Source organism: Uloborus diversus, chromosome 3 (assembly GCF_026930045.1).
Source record: "Uloborus diversus isolate 005 chromosome 3, Udiv.v.3.1, whole genome shotgun sequence".
NCBI classification, from domain to species: domain Eukaryota; kingdom Metazoa; phylum Arthropoda; class Arachnida; order Araneae; family Uloboridae; genus Uloborus; species Uloborus diversus.
Window position 1 is genome coordinate 111,588,086 of NC_072733.1, and position 21,851 is coordinate 111,609,936.

The 21,851-nt window shown below is 31.6% G+C and overlaps 1 protein-coding gene across 1 annotated transcript in view; it reads left to right on the forward strand.

Moving 5' to 3' along the window:
- Positions 1–21,851, forward strand: part of LOC129218037 (insulin-degrading enzyme-like) — a 171,916-nt gene that overhangs the window by 117,065 nt on the left and 33,000 nt on the right. The window contains exons 19-22 of the mRNA XM_054852216.1: positions 2,193–2,303; positions 2,379–2,499; positions 8,973–9,064; positions 20,192–20,303. Of these exons, the coding sequence (XP_054708191.1) occupies positions 2,193–2,303; positions 2,379–2,499; positions 8,973–9,064; positions 20,192–20,303 (436 nt within the window). The remainder of the gene's footprint in view (positions 1–2,192; positions 2,304–2,378; positions 2,500–8,972; positions 9,065–20,191; positions 20,304–21,851) is intronic.

The window sequence follows — 21,851 nt, forward strand, 5'->3', positions numbered from 1 at the left end:
GTGCTAATAAGCACGAAACTGCAGTCATCGGCAGGAAATGACAGAGCTGGCGGTGTATTTTACGTATTTCTGCTTTAGCCCTGGCTAATGGGGCGGTAATTTACTGAATATTAAAAAGTTATGGTTCTAAATATTTGGTAACAACTAAAAATATAAATTTTAGAATGCTTGTTTTGTATAATAGTGTTGATGTATGCGTTATTTCATATTTATTTATATTAGGTTGGTAATAAACTTTAAACTAAATTTTTATGATCTGCTTTTGTTTAAAAATATAAGTTTAAAAAAAATTAGCTGCTTATGAAAGGTCTACCTGCTAGATCAAAGTATTTAAGTAACATGACTACAATAATCGCATACAAAAGATTTTCTGCCTTTGTAGACTTTAGTCTTTTTGTTAGTATATTAGGCACATTTCCCATTGCGTGAAAAAAAATGGTTATGAGTATCTCTTTTAATGCAATAAAACAGGGAAAAAAGTAAAAGGAAATCATAGACTGAATTAAGCTCACTAGTGGTTAATTGTTGGTCACATTTTTTAGTAATAATGTATTTCGTTTGTAGCAGAAAAACCGCTGTTTAATCTTTACCCTTTTTTTTTTGTCAAATGTTGAAATGACTGTTAAAATACTTGTTAAACTTGCTTTGCATTAATAGCAGATCGATAAACTTTACCCTCATCTATTTGTAGTTTATGCAGTAAGCTACATGATTTACATCAACAAAAAAAAAATATTTTAATTCCATTGCATAAATCTTGTGTTCTGTAATCAAACAATTGCATCAGAAGTAATAAAAGTGAATTTTAGGTTCTATGTTGAAAATCAGACTTTTAACTCATGACTATGGATCATATTCTAATAGAGTAGCAACACAACTAAAACGTCAGTGCTGTTTCTCTGCAATGTTGCTAAGAAGACAAAATTGTCCAGTATTCTATTAGCCTTTCTTTCCTTTTTCATGCCTTCATTTGCTACCTTAGAATTAAAGTTTATTGAAAGAATTTTGCTATAGCATTTTGTGATAAAATTGATTTCAATTAATTATGTTCAATAAACTGTGAAGTGTATTGAAGAGGTACTATCTTTTAATGATACAAAGCAATTATGTTCGATTCACATTTATTTTCAAAATAAGTTAAGCATTTAGCTTTAAAGATATTGTCTTTTTTCTTTGAAAGTCCTTAGATTTAATTTAATGTTAGGGACCCAGAAAGTTTTTTAAAATGAGATATATGGTACTAGAATTGTGTTTGACTTGTTAATTACTTGAAACCCCCCAAGAAAGCATGAAAATACAGGGTTGTTCAAAAGAAATTTCCCCTATGTATGAAGTCCTAGCAGCCTATTTGCAGGACCAAGCAAACTAAAATTTCAGTCTTGGTTGTTTGAAGGCTTGAGATTGTGAGGATTTTAAACAACACACTGCTCACAGGTATGATACGAGGTGTGATGAAAAGGTACGGTGAATTAATGTGTTTTGCAAATGTCTTATGACAGCAATTTCCATCTCACGCAAATTGTTCCAAAGTCATTTGTGGTTTTTTAATATGCTGATCAATTTATACCAGGAAAAGTGGGTGTTGCCATTCAAAGCACTGCATTATAATTTACTATTGGTGGATACTTAATTTCAAAAAACTAAAATTTTACTGAATTAAACATGATGTCATTAAATTAATGTCTCTGAAAGTATTTTGACTAGTTTTTTCTACCTTACGTTGTCAGATAATTTTCCAATATTGTAGTGTTGATCAAGGAAAGTTTTGTATCTTTTCAAATTTTTAACTATTTTTACAGTATAACCCCAATTTAAGTGTATGTGATTTCCCTAGTTAGGACAAGGACATTTCTGTTACTAGCTAACTAAAGTAGTAGAAAAGGCTTATTAATCTACGATCATGAAAAAAAGAACTGAATGCAATGAATTAAGTGTAAAACAGCGTGCTAGATGCTTTTGGAATGCCAAAAAAAAAAAAAAAAATTATCAACATAAAAATGAATGGATCAAGTCAGTACAGTAAACTGTCAATCGTTTTGAAAATCACCCTACTGTTTTTCATGCCAGTTCAAATGCTTATGTTGACAATATCTCGAAACAAGTTTTAAACTTAGTGACTTTATCTTGAACATAGATGATCTGTCCTAGATTATTATGCATGTAAATTAAACAAACATTTTACCATGTTTTAGCTCAGTATCAAAGGGTATAATGACAAGCAACATGTTTTACTCCAAAAAATAATGGATAAACTGACCTCCCTGACATTAGACAAAAGAAGGTTTGAAATCTTGAAAGAAGAAGTAAGTTTTTTACCATTTTTTTCTTCTATTTCTATTTATGTATATTTGTTTTATAATTGTTTCTATTTCACTTAGCTTCGAAGAGGCTTAAAAAATTTTAAGGCTGAACAACCTCATCGACATGCTATTTATTATACTTCATTACTATTAGCTGAAAAAATGTGGAATAATGAAGAGCTTTTGAACTGTCTTGATGGTAAGACATTTTTAATATATAATTCAATTGTGTTTGTCACTAGTATTCTTCATAAGCTTTGACTCATTTATGCATCTGCATCAGAGGATGCAAGTTTCACCTTACACTGTATAATGTCCAAGTTGAACAGTTGAATTTTTTTATAGCATGTGGTTTTATTCTAATCTGTTATGTAATATTCTTTTGTATTCTTTAAGAAAAAGTATATTTGTTTTATCACTAATTAAAAATAGAACAAATATTCCATCCATTTTCTTAATACTGGGACATATATTTGACTTTTATTCAAATAAAGTATGTAATTATTCATTTGTTGAAACTTTTCAGCATTGTAGCACTTTTAAACAATGGTGGGTTGCCACAGGCTACCTAAATTTGATTTTTTTTTTTTTTTTTTTTTTGTAGGCTCTAGATGAGTTTGGAGAAATTTTCAAAGAAATACATGCTTAAAGGAAATTTTTCTCACTATTTTTTCTCTTTTTAGACTTTGTTTTTCAAAGCAAGCTTTCATTAGTAAATTGTTGAGTTCTTTTTTACTGTATTCATTGTTAATTTAACCCATTTTTTTTATTATTCTTCATTTCCATTCCATGACAATGCAAATCTACACCATTCTGCTGATGTAAAAGTTCTTGAAGTTTTATTGAGGTACATTTTAAAATCCACTATTCATCTGATCTTGTACCCTCCAACTTACACTTGTTTCTCTATATTTTGAATTTTTTTATTTATTTATTTTTGGAGGCGAGGGAACGTTGAATTGAGATGATTCAGTAAATCAGTTGGGGAAGGTCGTGTACCTTGGGCATGCATGTACCTTGGGCACCCCCTGCTATCTCTGTCATTTGGGAAGGAATATTCGTGTGAATGTGGGAAATTGACACACATGTTGTGGCAGCACTGCTCCTGTGTTTTGGTCGTTCCATCGGTTGCCATATCAGTTTTGTGTAGTAATATAAGAAACAAGTGGTAGGAAGTAAATTTTTCTCGCCCAATCACCCGTATTTTTTGGTGAGGGATAATTTTCTGTAAAATTTAGTGCTAGATTATTTAGAAACTTTGAAATGTGTCCTTCAAGATGTGTTATCAGATTTTCTGTTTTGTTTAAAACATTTTAGTGTTTTTTCAAAAATATTTTGAAAATCACTTTTGTGTACCTTGGTCATACATTTTGCTTTGTACCTTGGGCACACGAAACAGGCGGGTAAGTGGATGACCAAGGTACAATCAAGGTACAAGTGGTAAAAAAGACGAGGAAGACTGGGGAAATCAAAAATCCTTACTGATGCACCCGAAAAAATGATTTGATGAAAGCTTCACAAGCCAGAAAATGCAGTTTAAAAAAGAAATAAAAAGACCAAGTACTGAAAAAAAAGCTGACATGTGATAAGAAGATGTCAAAGAAAAGGATTGAAGAGGAAAATTCGGAAGAAGAAAATGATAGGTGGAGTTTGTCTAGTGAATAAGATGATGGCCAGATGGAAGACTATCTTAAAAAATTGATAACAGAAGATCAGGAAACACAGACTCAGGATGAATGGATCTAGGAGGAGTGGGATTTTACTATAATAAAGCAAAAAGTATTGGCAAATGGGGCCTAGTATCTTTCTCGACAGCAAACGCACCCAAATTTTAGGGGGGCCAGGTGCTTGAAGCTAACCACAAAGATGGAATGACTGAAGTTTTTATGAAAGAAAAAAATGTTTTTATATGACATTCGATTGAAGACGTTTGTAGAGCGAGAGTTGCAGATGTTATAAAAGTATTCCCCCAACCTTTAGTCCACAGGCTGGGAGAGATCCAATTTAACATTACTTTTGATGGGATCACTTTCTATTAGCTGCAAAATGAGATAACATCACAAAAAGTGATTGACTAGTTTTTGCCTAAGGTACAATCAAGGGTGCCCAAGGTACGACCCTCAATTGTACCTAGTGCAGAAAATCACTTTTTTGAAAACAATTTACCAAAAATCGCCTAATCAAAATTTTTCAAAAATAAATAGAAAGCTAACAAGCAGGAGAACCCATAGAATCAAAAACCATTTGTTTTACATTGCGTTAACATGCTAAAACGTTTATCATTTAAAGCTGAAAAGGTTGTCAAAAAATAGAAAATATGTCATTCATTGACTTTAGTTTTATACCTTCTTATTTTACTATTTAGTTTTAGAACAAATTGCTTTTGAGAAGCACTAAAATTTAAATCGTAATAACTTTTTCTGATAGTTTAGTTTTAGCTTTCAACTTGCTTATATTTATAAATATCTTACTGCCTACAGGCATTGCTTGAACAAATCAGTGCATTTATGATTCCTCCTGTGCTAAATCCTGCCAAAATGCTAAGGATGTAATGAATATTATTCGCTATTCAGCTTATTTGTCACTACTATCGAATATTCAGTAGACCGAAATAATGAATGCTAATATTCATTCAGATGCTTTTAGCCTTTTAACAGAGCTAGGTGTAGAATAAAAATATTTGCTAAATGTAAATTACATTTAAAAAAAAATAAAATTGTTCAACAGCTTATTATTACAAAAAGTTTTTCATTATTTATAATTAAATCATTCCACGTCAAATCATCCAATAAAATAGTATGTCTCAGATTTTGTCCATTAGCTTTTTACAAATAGATATCCATGAGATGAACTCAAATTGATTTTTATAGATTTTTTGAATTAAAGTTACATTTTGGAAATTTTTTTCAAAATTTAAATATTTTATTACTTTTTAGGGTCATCTTTTTGGTATGAATTTAGAAAATCTCTCTAATTTCGTTTTTTTCAACGAATTATGCTGAATTTGGCATCAATATCAAGCTAATACTTTTCTCTATCAGTATGAACATCAAAAAGTATTTTCTGAATAGTGGGATGTTGCCACTCCCCTTATCAAAAGTCAGTTTTTATGCTTTTCCAATTGGGAAATTTAATAAGTCATATCTCCGGAGTACCAACTAATATCTGCTTCAAACTTTTTTGTAGTACAATATTTAAATCATTCTCCTGCTAGGTAGAAAAAATTACCAGGGTGTTTTTTGTTGTTTTGAAATAAATTAATAAAGTGTTTTTCAGAGAATTTACTTCAAATACAGGTTTTCTACAAATTTAAAGCCTTTTTTAGCTTAAAAAAGCCAAAAAACTTTTCAGAACAGTTAATACAAAAAAAAAAAAAATCAGTTGTATAAATCGTAAATTGTTAAAAAGTTATCGACCAGAATAGCTCTATGTGGCCTTGAATTATCATCCACTAAAATGAACTCGGGGCCAATAGAACCCCTGAAGAGGAAAACATAAGACTCCAAGACATCTCTATGCTCACAGCTGTCACAGAGCCTCTTTCAAAGATATGGAAGAATGTGGGGCCATCCAATATAATGCCTGCCCAAATTGTCAAACCTCCTCCACCATAATGGCTGATTTCAAGAATTGGGAAGGGTAGGTAGTGGGTCCCGGTTCAACTTAACCATCTAGTATTGTCCTACATTCTTATGAAGAGAAGCAAGAACCCGCAACTTGCTCTCCAATGGGTCATTCCGCAAAATCTCCAATGGATCATTCCATAGAAATGTCAACCTCAACCTCAGAAATTTTTTTTCCACAAAGCCTTAATTGTGACCTATCATTTCATTCAACATACTTTCTAGTATATAAATCCAGTAACAGTTTGCAAAAATTTCCTTTGGTGTTTTTCTTCTGGCTCTAAACGTGCGAGGTTGTAGAAAAGTCTTAGCATGTGCAAAAAACATACGTCTACGTTTTCTTGTGTAATGTAAAAATTTTTGCAAATTTTTAAAATAAATATGTTTTCTAAATTATTAGATGTTGACCCAATAAAATTGACTGTTCTTTTTGCATACATTATAAGGTAAGTATTTTAATTAGTTTGGTTATTTCGCTGAAAATATTTACATTAGGTTAGTCACGAAAATGTACTATTTTCTGCTTAAAAACGAAACCAGATGATTGAACCAAACAGCACTTTTTATTTTCTTACATCAGTGTCATATCTACTTAAAAAGTGCAAAATATTTATTTTAGTATTAGTAGATATGAAATAATTAGTGTGACTAACGTAACATTTGAGCTGTGACTAACGTAACAGTTTGCATGTGACTAACGTAACATTTTAAAAATGACTGCTAATATTTAAATCTTATTTAATTTAATGTACATTTTCATGAAAAGTTTTGAATATTGAGGCATTCTATATTGATTAAAAATTTAATAGATGAGAAATGTCAGTAATATTACATTGTAGATCTTCTGTTTACTTAGAAAAATACTTTTTAAAAGTCTTTAAAAAGATACTTCCAATTTAAAGAATTATTTTAAAAAAAATCTGAGTAAAACAAAATGAGTACTTTGCTGAATGTGCATTCAACACAAGAATCCAAGCTTAAAAATTAAGATAATAGAAATACAGTCTTAACAAAGGAGAACAGCTTTTTTTTTAGAAAATACATCTCCACCTATTAAAATGAAGTATTGGCTGCTCGTTGGAAAACATTTGAAGATGCTACATGATACAGTGACAATAAGTGCTGCTGCCATATATTTTAGAAAATGCAAAAATGATCATTTAGAAATTCAAGCATTTGCGGTAATATCAGGAATTAAAATGCACTCTGCAAAAACGTTCGAATATATTTTTTTTTCAATATTACATTTTAATTCAAAAGGATGCACAACCCTATTCGTTCGATGATTCAGTAAACTCTTAAAATTAATATGCCATTGAAAAGTACTAGGAGTTTCTTATGACGATAACTAGTATATCTGCAGAATACAAGAATTCGATGAAACTATCAACTTGCATAAGGTTAATTTTTTAAAAGAGAGATATTTAAGATTTAATTAGCCCAAAATGATGTTATTCAGTTTGTAAAAGCATTTTTTTTTTCATTTGTTTATTATTTTTTTTTTGATTTTTTTTTTTTTTTTTTTGCGCATTCAAATTGAGTTAATTGAACTGAATCCTTCCATTCAATTTCTTACACTAATATAGAAAAAAAGTAAAAAAAGAACCATAATGCAACCCAAAGAAGTTTCCTAAAAAGTGTAAAAGTAATATAAGAGCAAGAGATTAATTACAAAAGGTTTTTTATATGCATTCATTGCTTGTTATTCGATGGTAACGTTAGTCACGTTACGTTAGTCACACACAGTTTTTCGTAAAAGTACCATTAAGGGCCAAAAAAGCTTCATATGTAATAAATCTGTAGTACATTTTAAAAAACAGATTGTTTACCTCTTACAAATATATCGGCCAATTTTAAATGCCTGCGTAAGTTTCAGAAAAATTTACTTCGTAACATAAGCATTGTTTCTCAGGGTTGCAAAAATGTTACGTTAGTCACGATGCCTTTTTTGGTGAAAAAACACCTGCCAGCGCTTATTTTGCTTCAAATTCTTGGTAGAAATGTAAAATAGACACCTTGTACATTTTAAATCTGCATATTAAACTAAAACACATTTTTTTTTACTCCTGGTGTAAGTAAAAAGAGTTTGAAAATCTGCTGCGAATGTTATGTTAGTCACTATGGAATGACCCTAATGTCCTACATAGAGCTCTTCTGGTCGACAAATTTCTGGAAGAGGAGGATATTCACTGGATGGATTGGCCAATTAGATCTCTAGACTCCAATCTTATGGAGCATGTTTGGGACCCTCACGAGAGGGCAATGACAACTCGCAACACACCTTCATTGATCATCCTTAGCCTGAGAACAGCGTTGTTGAACGAGTGGAAACAATTGCCTCAGGGTCCAATAAACTGCTTAATTTCAAGTATGGAATCACACTGCGAAACCTAAATGTCTGTTAGACGGGACTACACCCCTGCTAACCTTTTTTTTTGTTGTTGTTCAATTTTGCAACTGCTGTTTCATATCATCCGACACTAAACAGGTATTATTTATGATCAAGGCTTGTGTATTTTGAATTTGGGATAATTATTTGTTTTGTATTGTTTCAATGCAAGTACATACCAAATTTCATTCAAATCGGTCCTGTAGTTCTGGAGAAAATCAACAAAATCTGAAAATTCATACACCAGTGTAGTTCAAAATGTAAACTATCTCGAAAAATACATCAAGAATGTTAGGAAACTTCTAAAATACCAACAAAATGTTTAATTAATAACGATAAATTTCAAATAGTATGAAATTCTTGTTTACTTATTATTCTTTGAGTTACTGTTAGGCACCACACACAAATATTTTGTATTCAACCTAATTTTTGGCAGAACATTTGGTATTTGGTTAAATCACTTAACTATTCCAGCCCTACAAAAGAAACAAAAAACATCCTTAATGTTCCATGTTTATGTTTCCGTAGTGCTAGTATTTATTACTTTTAAATGTTTTTTATGATGTTTGTTTAAATTGTGTAAAACATAGTCTTAAACACTCAGGTTTTCATTAGGAAATATTTACAGTTGCCCTTATGTGAACTTTTTATCTTTTACAGAAATAACAGTTGATAATGTGCAACAAATGATACCACAGTTGTTATCTAGAGTCCATTTTGAAGCATTAAGTCATGGTAATTTATCAAAAAAGGTATATTTTTGTCAAACACATCTGTAGCCTATAGAATATTGTATGAATACTTGTGGAATTTCACAAATAAATCACTTCTATTTCAGAATATACAATCAAAGTCCAGCGTAGTTTTAGACAGAAATTTTCAGCTTACTTGTGAACAGCTGTTCAAAGGCCTCAGAAAGCCTGTAATTTAATGCTTATAGTATACATAGTTCTGCATATCTAATTTATGTATCAGCATGCCTAATTTGGAAATCAGCGTATCAAAGTATGTTGAATTTTTTAAAGCTTATCATCAGCAATTTACATTTATATTGTTTTTATTTGAGAATCTGCAGTCATTGTGCAAGTAGTACACAAATTATAGAAGCATTATAAACATGATGTAATGTACCAATAATTATCTAGAATGGCATTAGTTTATATTCACTGTAAGATATGGATTTGGAATTTAAGATGTTGTAAAGCTTTTGATCAAAGTTCAATAGCAGTAGCTCCCCAAGTGTGTTCTTTTAATTAAAAAACATTGTAACTATTTCATTAAAATTCAATCAACATTTTTTTTTCAAATTATACTGTTCTTCAAGCAAGCAAAATAGGGCTCATTGATACCATATTCATTCTTATTCTGATAGGAATGTCATTTCTTTTGCATCAGCAATGAAATTGTTTTATTACAGCATTAATTCTCAGATCCACTTAAATTTTTAGTAAGGCAAGTCAAAAGTAGTCGCACTTAATAGGGTTTTGTCTTTCTTTGATTTTAGTTTTGTGTAATTTTTGCCATTAAATTTTTTTATGAAAATAAGTTTTTCTAATTTATAATTAATGATCTATTGACAATAATATCTACTACATTTCATGCCAAAAAAAAAAGAGAAAAAGTTCAAAAACTGATTTCTATGTTTTTGTCCAAGTTTTTTGAATATGCCATCAATATGACTCTTGCATAATTATTTTTAAGGAGGAAATTTGAAAAAATTTTGGTGGGAACGCGATCATCCCGCTTTGTGTTTCAGCCCCTGTGTAGGTGTCCTGTCATCTTTAAATGTGCTAGTGGGATGGCATGAAATAAAAGTATTTTTTGATCCATGCAGATAGTAATTCAATGCTTTTTTTTAATATTTTGTTTTAAACACTGAAAATAGTAACTTTCTCATTGAGGGTTTTTTTTTTTTTTTTTTTTTTTTTTTTGCCTTCTGCAGTCATCTTTTTAGCATAATATGAGAAGTTTCAAATAGATGTTCCAAACTGAATGAGAAATTTTTATTGATACGAGTTCTTAAATGTTTTGATGAATCCGGTTCCGAAAACATGTTGGGAATTGTACATCACTAAACCTGGTGATTTTCCTCCCAAATGCAAAATTTTACCACTTACACCATTATGAGCTTATCGTAGTTTTTGAAATAGAATGTGAAAGCTATATCATTTTTATCACCAAGGGAGATCCAGCACTACGCTGTTAATTGTGCATATTATGTAAATGGAAGTATTAAAATTTTCATGTTTTTGTTTAAGAAAAGCGATGAAATTAGAAAATGGATAAACATATAATAATACTATATTTATTAATGAAATTTTCCAAAATAAACAATGCTTCCGGAATGCACTAGTCTATTCTTCACATCATTTTTGATTTAATCCGTAACCTATATTTCTTAATTTAAAAGTTTTAAAACTAATACTCTCCATAGGTCAATTTGCAAGCAACATTTTTATCTTTTATTAAAATATGTGGCTTCTAAGTCCAATAAGGAATGGGCGAATTTAAGAATTTAGATCAACAAAATTTTTTTTTATGTAATGTTTTAACTAGACTTACATCTTCTTATTATATCCTAAAATATTTTTACAATAACTGAATTTCCTTATTAAGATGTAGTTGCATTAGGGAAATATGGGAAATAATGTTCTAGTTTAAGTGGATATTAACCCTTTGCAGTAGAGAAATTCGATGGTCTACGTGGGGGATAGAAGGTAGGTAACCCATCTTGATAATATTTCTTCATCAACATCAATCAAGGGTGAAAAATATATGGCTAAATCTGTAGTGGACTGAAAGTAAATGTTCATGTTTTAAGTGAAACATACTTTATAAAGCTTTTAGTATCTAGGAGCTTTCAACAATTAACATTTTTCAAATCTAGAAGATAAATTGCTGTGTGAGCTTCATATAAAGGTTATGCGTGAGAGCATGCTTTGTAAACATTCAACAACATGCATTAAAAGATTGACTACAAAATGAAGAAGTGTTTTTTTTTTTTTTTTTTTAATTATCTTTTATCATAGAATGCTAAAAAACTGCTGTTACATTTCACAAAGTAAATAATTTACATTTGCATGATTTCTATGTATTTTCATTGAAATATACTTAATGCAGTGAAATCCCATTACAACAAATGCCAATACAGCAAAATATCCATTTCAATGAAATTAATTTTTAGTTAATTTTAATTCCATTACATTACTTGAATTCTGTTACAACAAAAGTCTCATTACAACGAACAAAATTTGCGGTTCCGTGAGGTTTGTTGTGACAGGATTTCACGGTACTAATAGAGATGTAAACATTTCTGTCAAAAATGTCAATTTCCTTTCTATTATTTTTTTTCATAACTCTAAGTTTCTCACTAACAGGGGCGAGTCCAAGGGGAAAGAAGAAAAATACACATCAGACTTAAAATTAACTTTAATGTTAATGTTTGTTTATAGCATTTTTTTTTTTTAACATTCTTTTTGGAGCTTCCCAGCTATTAACGATTGCCCTCTTTTCATTGACTAAAATCATATTTTTAAAAAACTGATGGTGGAACCTTTAAATGGCCTGTCAAACAAAGCATTCACTGCATTTAATGTTGCTTCTCATAAGGAGCAGCGTTTCACAAATAGAGATGTGTGTTGATGAGCACTTAATTGTGTTTCGGTAATGTAATTTGCATCTGCAACGAACCCTAGTTTGCCCCTTTAGTTTGCTAAGCATTATCGTAGAATATAAAACCTGAAAACATATGTCATAAAAGAATTCCTTTTCTTTTTAGTACTTGTTGCAATATACCACACAGTAAACAGATAATAAGATGTGAATCTAAATAAGCAAATCAAGTGAATAAATACTGAAATTACTAGCACAGCCAGAACTGTTGCTTTCTAGGAGATGGGTTTCATAACAGTCCTTACATGTATACTACACAAATGATACATCACGTAGATTGATAACATATATATTATATATTAGGGTGGAACGAAAAAAACAAAGTTTTTATTTTTGAATCGTAATAGTGCGGAAAAGTTGCGATTGGCGAAGACTTACAAAACAAAACAAAAATTTTAAAAATCGGATAATATCTTCCGATCCCGCAACGAGCCTGAATATTTGAAAAAATGGAAAAGTTTGTGTTTTCTTAGTGATTTTTCAAAAATTTTGTTTTAATGTTTCTTTTTAAGGCTCTAAGACGGAAAAGTTACGATTGGTAAAGCCTTCAGAAATGAAAAAAAAAATTGAAATCGAATAATACCTTCTGATCGAGAAACAAGCCTAAAAAATCGAAAAAGTTAAGAATTTCAGGGTTTTTTTCCGAATTTTTAACATTTTTTGTTCAATGTACTTTTTCAAGCTACAGAACGGAGAAGTTACGTTTAGTGAAGACTGCAAAACAAAAAAAAAAAATCTTTTTGAAATAAAACAATATATTCCAATCGCGCAACGAACCTACATGTTTGAAAAAATGTAAACTTTAAGCCCTTTTTCAGCTTTTTTTTTTATTTTAGTTTAACGATCCTCATAAGTTCGGTATGAAATACTAATAGAAGAACGTTTGTTTATAAAACAAATGTGATATTTTAGTATTAGCCTGCCTGTGAAATTGTACACATGGCCCTTTAATCCCGCGAGACTCATATTTGCTTATGCCGCTCAGTACAGTGTATGCATCTAATACGCCCCATTAGCGCCTCACGATCTTGAATTTATGAGCTTTTTAGTTGGCTTGTGTCTATAGGTATCTTACTTAAATGAATAAAGCAGTCATGCTGGCATCAGTATTTCTCAATGTTTCTAATGTGCGTGTGAAGTCGATTTGCTCTGCTAAACGTGTTTCAAACATGAATCCATCTTTGCAGAAAAGAATTACGAGAAAGTCCTTTGAGTGCCCTATATTTGGCCACCCGAGAAATTTTCCAACAAATAAGCTCCCTACTTATGAAAATGTACTTCAAAGTTGCTTTTAAGAGAGATTTGAGTTAGCTAGAAAAGTCAATAACACGAAAGTGAGTTTTTCCATTGTTAAGGACATAGTGGCGCAAAAAGTTAAATGTATCTTTGATAAGGCCTCAATTCCTACAGTTTCCGTGAAAAGAATTGCTCAGCTCATTGATATCTTCTACAAAAAATATCTCAATTTCATGAGATCTTTCAACTGAGACAAGGATAAACCAAAGTTTAAAGAAAGGATTGATAAATTTAAAAGTGAAGCAAGGAAACTCTTTGACGTCTCTGCGTGTAAGTACGTAATGAATGTTGTTTGCACTTGTAAAAAGACCCTAGACATTTGTGAATGTCCAATTTACACGAAATGTACGTGTGAAAAATCTAAAAAGATACCGATCTCTGAACAAAGATTTCTCTATCTTCAGGGGAAACATGGCATAGGAAAAATTGGAACTTTGGACCAAAAGGAAACAAAAAGGTTGAAAAAAAGATTTCAAAGAAAAGCCTATGCCTTAAAACGAAAAGTTACTGAGTGCGTTTCAGTCATGAAAGATGAATCTGATCTTTCAAATGAAGAACAACCAAGTTGTTCAGTCAAGATAGAACCTGATAATGATTACAAGTCAACCGACCCAGAGAAGAAAACCCGGTGGCAGATGAGGATTATGTTGAAAACTACGGCAAAAAGTAGTGATCGTTACCGGCGTATCTGATCGTGCAGCTGCTGCCATAGCATCCAGTGCGCTTCAAGACGTTGGCTTAGTGACTGAAACATACTTCTAAAGTTGTGGATAGACAAAAAATTAGGAGAGAAAAGAGCCAAAATAGAAAAGATCTGCAAAGTGGCATTAAACAAGACTCCGTTCGGGGTATTTATTTTGACGGAAGAAAAGATGATACTTTATATATAGAGATAAGATTGAATCAAAGCAATTTCGGCGAACAATGAAAGAAGAGCATTATTCTATTATCAAAGAACCTGATTCCGTTTATATTGGCCACGTGTCTCAAAACTCTGCATCAACCAAAGACATAGTGAATAGCATTGTTTCATATCTAAATGAACAAAGAATTTCACTGGATGATTTAGCCATCGTAGGTTGCGATGGTACTAAAATCAATACTGGGTGGAAAAGTGGCGCGATTCGTCAATTTGAATTTTATATTGGACGACCATTGCAATGGTCTATTTGTTTATTACATTTCATTGAGTTGCCTTTTCGCCATCTTTTTCGGTATTTGGATGATGGAACAACTGGCCCAAATTCGTTTTCTGGACCAATAGGAGAACAACTCAGAGGTTGCGAAAAACTGCCAGTAATAGATTTTCAAGCAATTGACTATACAATTCCAGATGTAAACAGAAAGTGCTTGAGCAAGGATCAAAAATATCTTTTAGATATATCTCAGGCAATAAAGGATGGCAATTGCCCAAATGATTTGTCAAATCGTGACATTGACCCTTTCTCACATTCCAGATGGCTCACTTGTTCAAATAGAGTCCTTAGACTGTACGTAAGTGTATCGATCCCATCAGGTGACTTAAAAGACATAGTGACTTTTATTTTGAGATGTTACATGCCGGTCTGGTTTGAAATAAAGAACCGCAAAAACTTCACAGACGGTGCCATTCATGTTTACAGAACAATTCAAACCTGTCGATACTTACCTGACAATCTAAAACAAGTTGTTTACCCTGTCATTGGAAGAAACTCTTTCTTTGCGCATCCCGAAAACTTATTAATGGCAATGGTGTGTGATGAAAGGAGGCACATAAGAGAACTAGCGTTTAAAAGCGTCTTAAAAGCCAGGGAGTCTGTTTCTAAAGGCAAAAGCATTAGAAACTTTGTCATTCCATCTCTAAATTTCGAAGCAGAAGATTACACAGAGATTATTAATTGGAACACGACAAAGCTATCTTCTCTACCTTTTCTTCGAAAAGTTCAAAACAAAGACATTGAAAATCTGATTGCAACAAGCACTATACCCGACTGGGATATAAAACTATTCCCCTGCCATACACAAGCTGTCGAAAGATGTATGAAGCTAGTGACGGAGTCTTCAATCAGAGTGTGTGGATTTAAAAAAAGAGATGGCTACATAAGATCAACATTGAAATCTAGGTCAATTATGCCCGAATTTTCCAAAAAATCTGATTATAAATTAGCTTTAAAAAGTAACACTTAAAAAACTTGTATACTGGATTGTAAATTTGGTAAATATTTTATAACTTTCTATTATTTGAAAATGTTTCATTGTTGTAAAGAATGGTAGTTTTGCATGTTTAGAAGATACTTTAAAAGTCAAGAAATAAATTAATGTTTATGTGTAATATAGTGTTTTTTAAAAGACTTTTCCCTGTAACACGGGGGGAAAAAACAAGAAGAAAAATTTAATTTTTAATCACTATAAGAACAGATGAAATTCTCCCTTCTTTTTTTTACTTTTCATGCTTGTTTCTGGATCAGAAGGTATTATTTGATTTCAATATGTTTTTTTAAGTTTCTGAAGGCTTCAGCAATCGTAACTTTTCCGTCTTAGAGTATTAAAAAGAAACGTTGGAGCAAAGTTCTTAAAAAATCGCTAAAAACACATGAAATTTTCCATTTTTTCAAATTTTTAGGCTCGTTGCGGGATCGGAAGATATTATCCGATTTTAAAAATTTTTGTTTTGTTTTGTAATTCTTCACCAATCGCAACTTTTCTGCACTATTACAATTCGAAAGTAAAAACTTTGTTTTTTTCGTTCCACCCTATTATATATACATAACCTTACATGTGCAGTACAACCTCATTTATCCGGATTAACTGGGATCAATAGCAATCCGAATAAATGAAAATCCGGATAATTCAAGTAAAGAGCAAAAACATTCTGAAATAAAAAGACTTATCTTTTATGACAACAAAAAACAATGCTTTCAAACAAAACTTCTTAGTATACCTTTTCTCGCAAATACTTCATCATTTATGGTTCATCTGCAGTGATGTATGGTGACGCTAGAAAATATGCCATGATGTTTGCTAAATTAGTACTATACTTAATTGTACGTTATATGCAGGAGTTGCATATTTAATCAAATCAAAACCCAAGTATTTGGCATATTTAATAGTTCTGTTCTTGCAATCATACTTTAAAATAATTGTTCAAATAAATATATATATTTTGTTTAACTTTACAAATTTGATCTGGAGATTCGGATAAACAAGGTTTTACTGCATATAAAGTACATTAAAAGAATCAATAATTGTATTATTCCATTAACTCCCCACCCCCTCCCCTTGCTAAGCAACTCACTGTGACCATTTAGCAGAAATGAATTCTTTGACATACTTTTGTGTTTTCCTGAAAATGCAAGTAAGAATGAAAAAAACATAGAAACCAAAACCCCTCCCTTTATGAAATTGTGGACACAGGCCTGCTCACTAAATTTTACCAGATTTTCTGAAATTTGACAACAAGAAAGAGAAACTATGCACTGTATTTTTAAGTAAGAACTCTAAAAATTACATAAAATATGAGGATTTAAAATAATTGATTTTTTGCTTAAAAAAGAAAAGCTTTTTGTGAAAAATTGTTACAATATTGCACATAAATGTTTTAGGGTGAGGAGGGATCTTTTTTGTGTGGGAAATGATTTGAACTTCTGCCGCTAATTAGCAACCACAAAAGTCATTGTGACCCTTAAAAATGCTTGAAAATCTGAATATTTGTTAAAGCGCAATGTCGCAAATGACTTATTTCATTGCATAGGTGCCATTGAAGTTTTTGAAAATCAAGTAAAAGATAAATACAAATACAAATGTGATGACCAGCAACAGGCTCTGGGGCCAGCTAGGCTGGTCCTAGTCTGTTGATAAGTCTCCAATGAAGATCAATGGTCCTTTTAATGCTATCCACCCCTTGCTCATTACTACCTCTTCCCATAAGCTGTTCCAAGTGCCCACGACCCTACTAAAGAAGTAATTTTTCCGAATTTCCAGGCGAAGCACATGTTTTCCACATGTTTTTTAAATGAAGTGAATGTTGTTGTGAAAGTGTGTGCACCAAGTTTCATGTACTAAAAAGAAACCATACATTAAAGTATTTTGTTTTTTGTTAATTAATTCAGTTTAATGCTATATTTTAGTCTCTCCATTCTCTTAACCCTCAAATGCACGGCATGGCGCACTCAGTGCGCCATGCAGCAATAAAGTAAAAGAAAAAGCATTTATCAACAAAGGAGGGGACTAGGCCGCCACCTACCCTCCTACCCTCTTCTTCCTAGTGAGATGTACCCGTTGACCTTGGTCAGGAGTCAGTTGTGTGTGAGATTTTCTTCTGTTTAGTGAAGCGTGTCTTACTGTAGCACTTTATGCGCCACCCGTGCAGTTATGTTGCGCCGCCGTGATATAGTGCCTCCTGATCAATATTGGCGGGTTTTGCAAGAATTGTCGGACGAAGACGATGATATTGATGATGAGATCGCTTCTGATTGTGACAACGAAGAAAACATTCAGCTTAGTGACCATGATTCAAATTCAGAATGTGATTTTAGGCCTGATATGGAGGAAGAAATTACTTCGAAAGAACAAAGTGCTTCAGAACAAGGTGAGAATGAACATTTCATAAAAAGTATCTATAAAACAAAAACTGTTCGTGGAAAAAAATTGAAAGAAGTAACCAAAGTCTATAAATGGTCAAAAAAACCTATAAGAAGCAAATTTGCGCGGACTGCAAAAAAAAATATTCTAAATGTTTTGTCTTTTCCAAAAAATTGTGATGATATTTGTGATGAAATGTCATCTTGGAACAAAATTATTAACATGAACATGGTTGACTTGATTGTCCACTATACGAATTTGCATATCAAGAAAAGAGAGGAAAATGGGGAGTTTCGACGTAGTAGCAAAAGAGATGTGAAAGAAACAAACCGAGCGGAATTGTTGGCGGTCATTGGTATTCTTTACTTGCTAGGCAGCAAAAAAATGTCTAAAGTAAATTTAGCAGAAGCGTGGGCTCGTGATGGCACAGGAATCGAAATTTTACAAGGTGTAATGGGAGTAAACAGGTTTCGATTTCTGCTATCTTGTATCAGATTTGATGAAAAAAGCACTCGAGAAGCGAGAAAAAAAACTGATAAATTAGCCCCAATTCGTGAATTTTTCGATTCTTTTATTGTGAATTGCAATCATTTTTATTCTGCTGGGGAGCAGCTTACGATTGATGAGAAATTAGAAGCATACAGGGGAAGATGCTCATTTGTTCAATACATTCTGAATAAACCAGCAAAATATGGTATAAAAATCTTCGCCCTCGTTGATTCAAGAACTTATTACACGTTGAATTTAGAAATTTATTGCGGAAAGCAGCCGCAAGGTCCTTATGAAATATCTAACGCAGCTGTTGACGTAGTGGATCGGCTTATTGAAAAATACAAAAATTCCAACCGTAATCTCACAACTGATAACTGGTATACAAGTGTGCCACTCGCTAAATCACTTTTAGCTAATGGGATTACACTTGTGGGAACAATGAAATCAAACAAGAGGGAAATCCCCTCCGAATTTCTTCCTTCAAAATCTCGAAAAATCGGCACATCGCTCTTTGGATTTCAGAAAGATCTTACCCTAGTTTCATATGTAAGTCGTAAAAATAAATGTGTGATCCTAATTAGTACTTCTCATGATGATGATAAAATCGATCCCGAAACCCAAAAGCCAGATATAATTTTGGATTACAATAGAAATAAAGGAGGTGTTGATACAGTTGACCAATTGTGCAACACTTACAGTGTAGCCAGAAAAACTAGGAGATGGCCTTTAGCAGTTTTTTTTTCACTACTGAACATTGGGGGAATAAACTCCTTCGTAATGTTTAGCCAAATGAAACCAGAATCACCATCTCAGCCACGACGATTTTTTTTGAAAAATTTGTCAACATCATTGATGAAATGCCACCTTCAGCAACGTCTCCTTATCTCACAATTACCTACTCATGCAAAGGCGATTATTCGAAGATTATTAGAGAGTGAAGGAGTAGAAAGAGGAGCCAATTCTGGTCCCCCGCCTGCCAAGAAGACTCGAGGACGCTGTGTTTTGTGCGGGAGACAGAAAAACAATAATACAACACTAAAATGCTCTGAGTGTTCCCACTTTACATGTAAAAGCCATATGAAAGTAGTAAAATATACATGCGAAACATGTGCTTTTGATCAGAGGGATGAATTTTAAGTCAGTTGGAAGGTCTATTATTGCAGTAAGCCATTTTGGGATTTTTCATGACTTTTTCTTTTATATTCATTATTTCTATTCATTATTTTATCCATGTTAGGTCTTTCCTGTTGAATTCATTTTTCAGCAAATTTTTCCATTTTTGTATAAGTAAAAGTTTTATACATTTTTATAAAATTTGTAAAAATAATTTTCATGTGATTGTAAAACTTAAAACTTTAAATTAAACACTTTTTTAAAATGTTTAACTTTTTTGTTGTGTATCTTTTAGATCTTAGATCTTTATTACGCCCACAGAAAATTTTTTGAACTTTATTAATGTTTTTTCATAAACGATATTTGTTTAGAAAGCAACAACGCATTTTTCAGTTTTTAAAATATTTCAATTGATTTTGTAATATTTTTTTTTATACATGCATGCTTATTTGATTATTACTGAATTCAAACAATAACATTTAGAAGGAAAAAGTTCGAAAATTAACAGTTTATTTAACATTAATTGCTTAAAAACGATATGGCGTACTCAGTGCGCCACCCGTGCAAAATTGTTACATTTCATATGCTGTGTCAGTGAGGGTTAAACTCATTTTTTCTTCAATTCAGATTTTGGATAACTTAACCATTTTGCTTTCCCCATCAAGCTGGAATATCAAGATTTGAGGAGTTGACTACAGATACATATATATATGTACTAACCTTTTTTCTTTTTTTTTCATTTTTAGAAAGCTTTAAGTCTTATGAACATAGTGGAATCAGCTTTGGAGAAAAATATGAATACAAAACCTTTAATGCCAAGTCAGTTGGTTCGAGATAGAGAAGTTCAGCTCTCTGATGGTTGGTATTGTTTCAGGTTACATTTTGCTGTTTAAATATGAGAGTTTTTTATGGCTTTGTGCTAGTGTGTATTTTAAAAACTTTTTGTGTACAATCGTAACTAGCTTTAACACATTTTTTAAACGTGAATTAAATATATTTATGTCTCGTGATTATTAATGGTCTTAGATGACCATGATGTTACAATAACCTGATGTTGTTAAATGAAAAATGCTGTCTATGCTGATTAAAAGTGATTACTTTGCTCTTTGCGGTCAAACTAACTTTTAAGTTATATCAATTTCTGTCAACCTAATAATTTCAAATAAGTTTGCATATGCTGTATAAAGTAGAGGTTAAATGAAATGTAAGTGAAGAAATTTTGTATTGATGATTTTTGATATGCACTAATCTATACTAATATTATAAAGAGAGAGGGTGGATTTTTGTGTGTTTATATGTTCGAGGTAATCACTGGAACCACTGCACCTATTTGAAAAAAATCCTTCACTATATGAAAGGTGCTTTCTTACTGAGTGACAAAGGCTATAATTCGAAAAAATCTGATAAGTAATTCTTTTTTTATTCCAATTTAGGCCCAAATTTCACATAAATTCTTGAATATTTTAGTGAAAAATTACTTGCAAATATTAATATTATATATCGTTGAAAAGAGTAGAATTTTCCTCATTCTAAACACAATTTGTTTCAATGCTCTAACTTAATTACGATGGGATGGATTAATTTGTGTCTTTAGCTCGAACTTTTTTATGTTTAGCTGGACTTTAGGCACTACTTTCTTCATTAAATCTGTCAATGTAAATTGAAGGAATTATCCCACAGTTTTCTTTTAAATGCCGTTGGAAAAAATGAGATTTTTTACTCCAGACCTCTTTCGATCTATGGTCGAAAAACTTAGCTTCTATCTTTAAAGGAAAAAAGTTACAAGCGTTTTTAAATCAAATTCAAAAAATGTCATTTTGATTCAGGTAGTCAACCATTTTATTTTCACGTTTCCACGATTACGCTTTTTGAATCCATTGTTTCTTTCCTTATTTTGCATTTAATTTCTTAAACTTATTTTATTTCGTGTTTTCATGGTTATGCTTTTAAATTCCATCTTTCGCATTTTAATTTCTTAAAAGTATTTTAAAATCTGTCGTCATTGTTTGGAAGGGTCATTTTGCATGTTTTTTTTATTTTTTACTGAAGCCTGATTGTTGAATATATGTCACTTGGCACAATTTTTATTCTCAAGGTAGACTGGGAAAGTCGGGCAGCGCAGCTCTTAATATATAAAGATTTGAAAGCTACTGTTTATGTGATTTTATACTTTTTTGTTTGTTTGGCGAAACATTTATTATTGCCAAAGAAAAAACATCTGCTTCACTCGTAAAAGGGCTGGGTGATTTGTTTTGAAAGAAAAGAAACTTTTGATTTGATTTTATCAAAGTGAAATGTATGACATTTTCTTTTTTTCTGACGATGATTTTTGAATGTTCCACTGGATGTTTTTTTTTCCCGTTAGACGGATGGGTTATGATAGCGTGGTTGCTAGGCAAGTTTTGT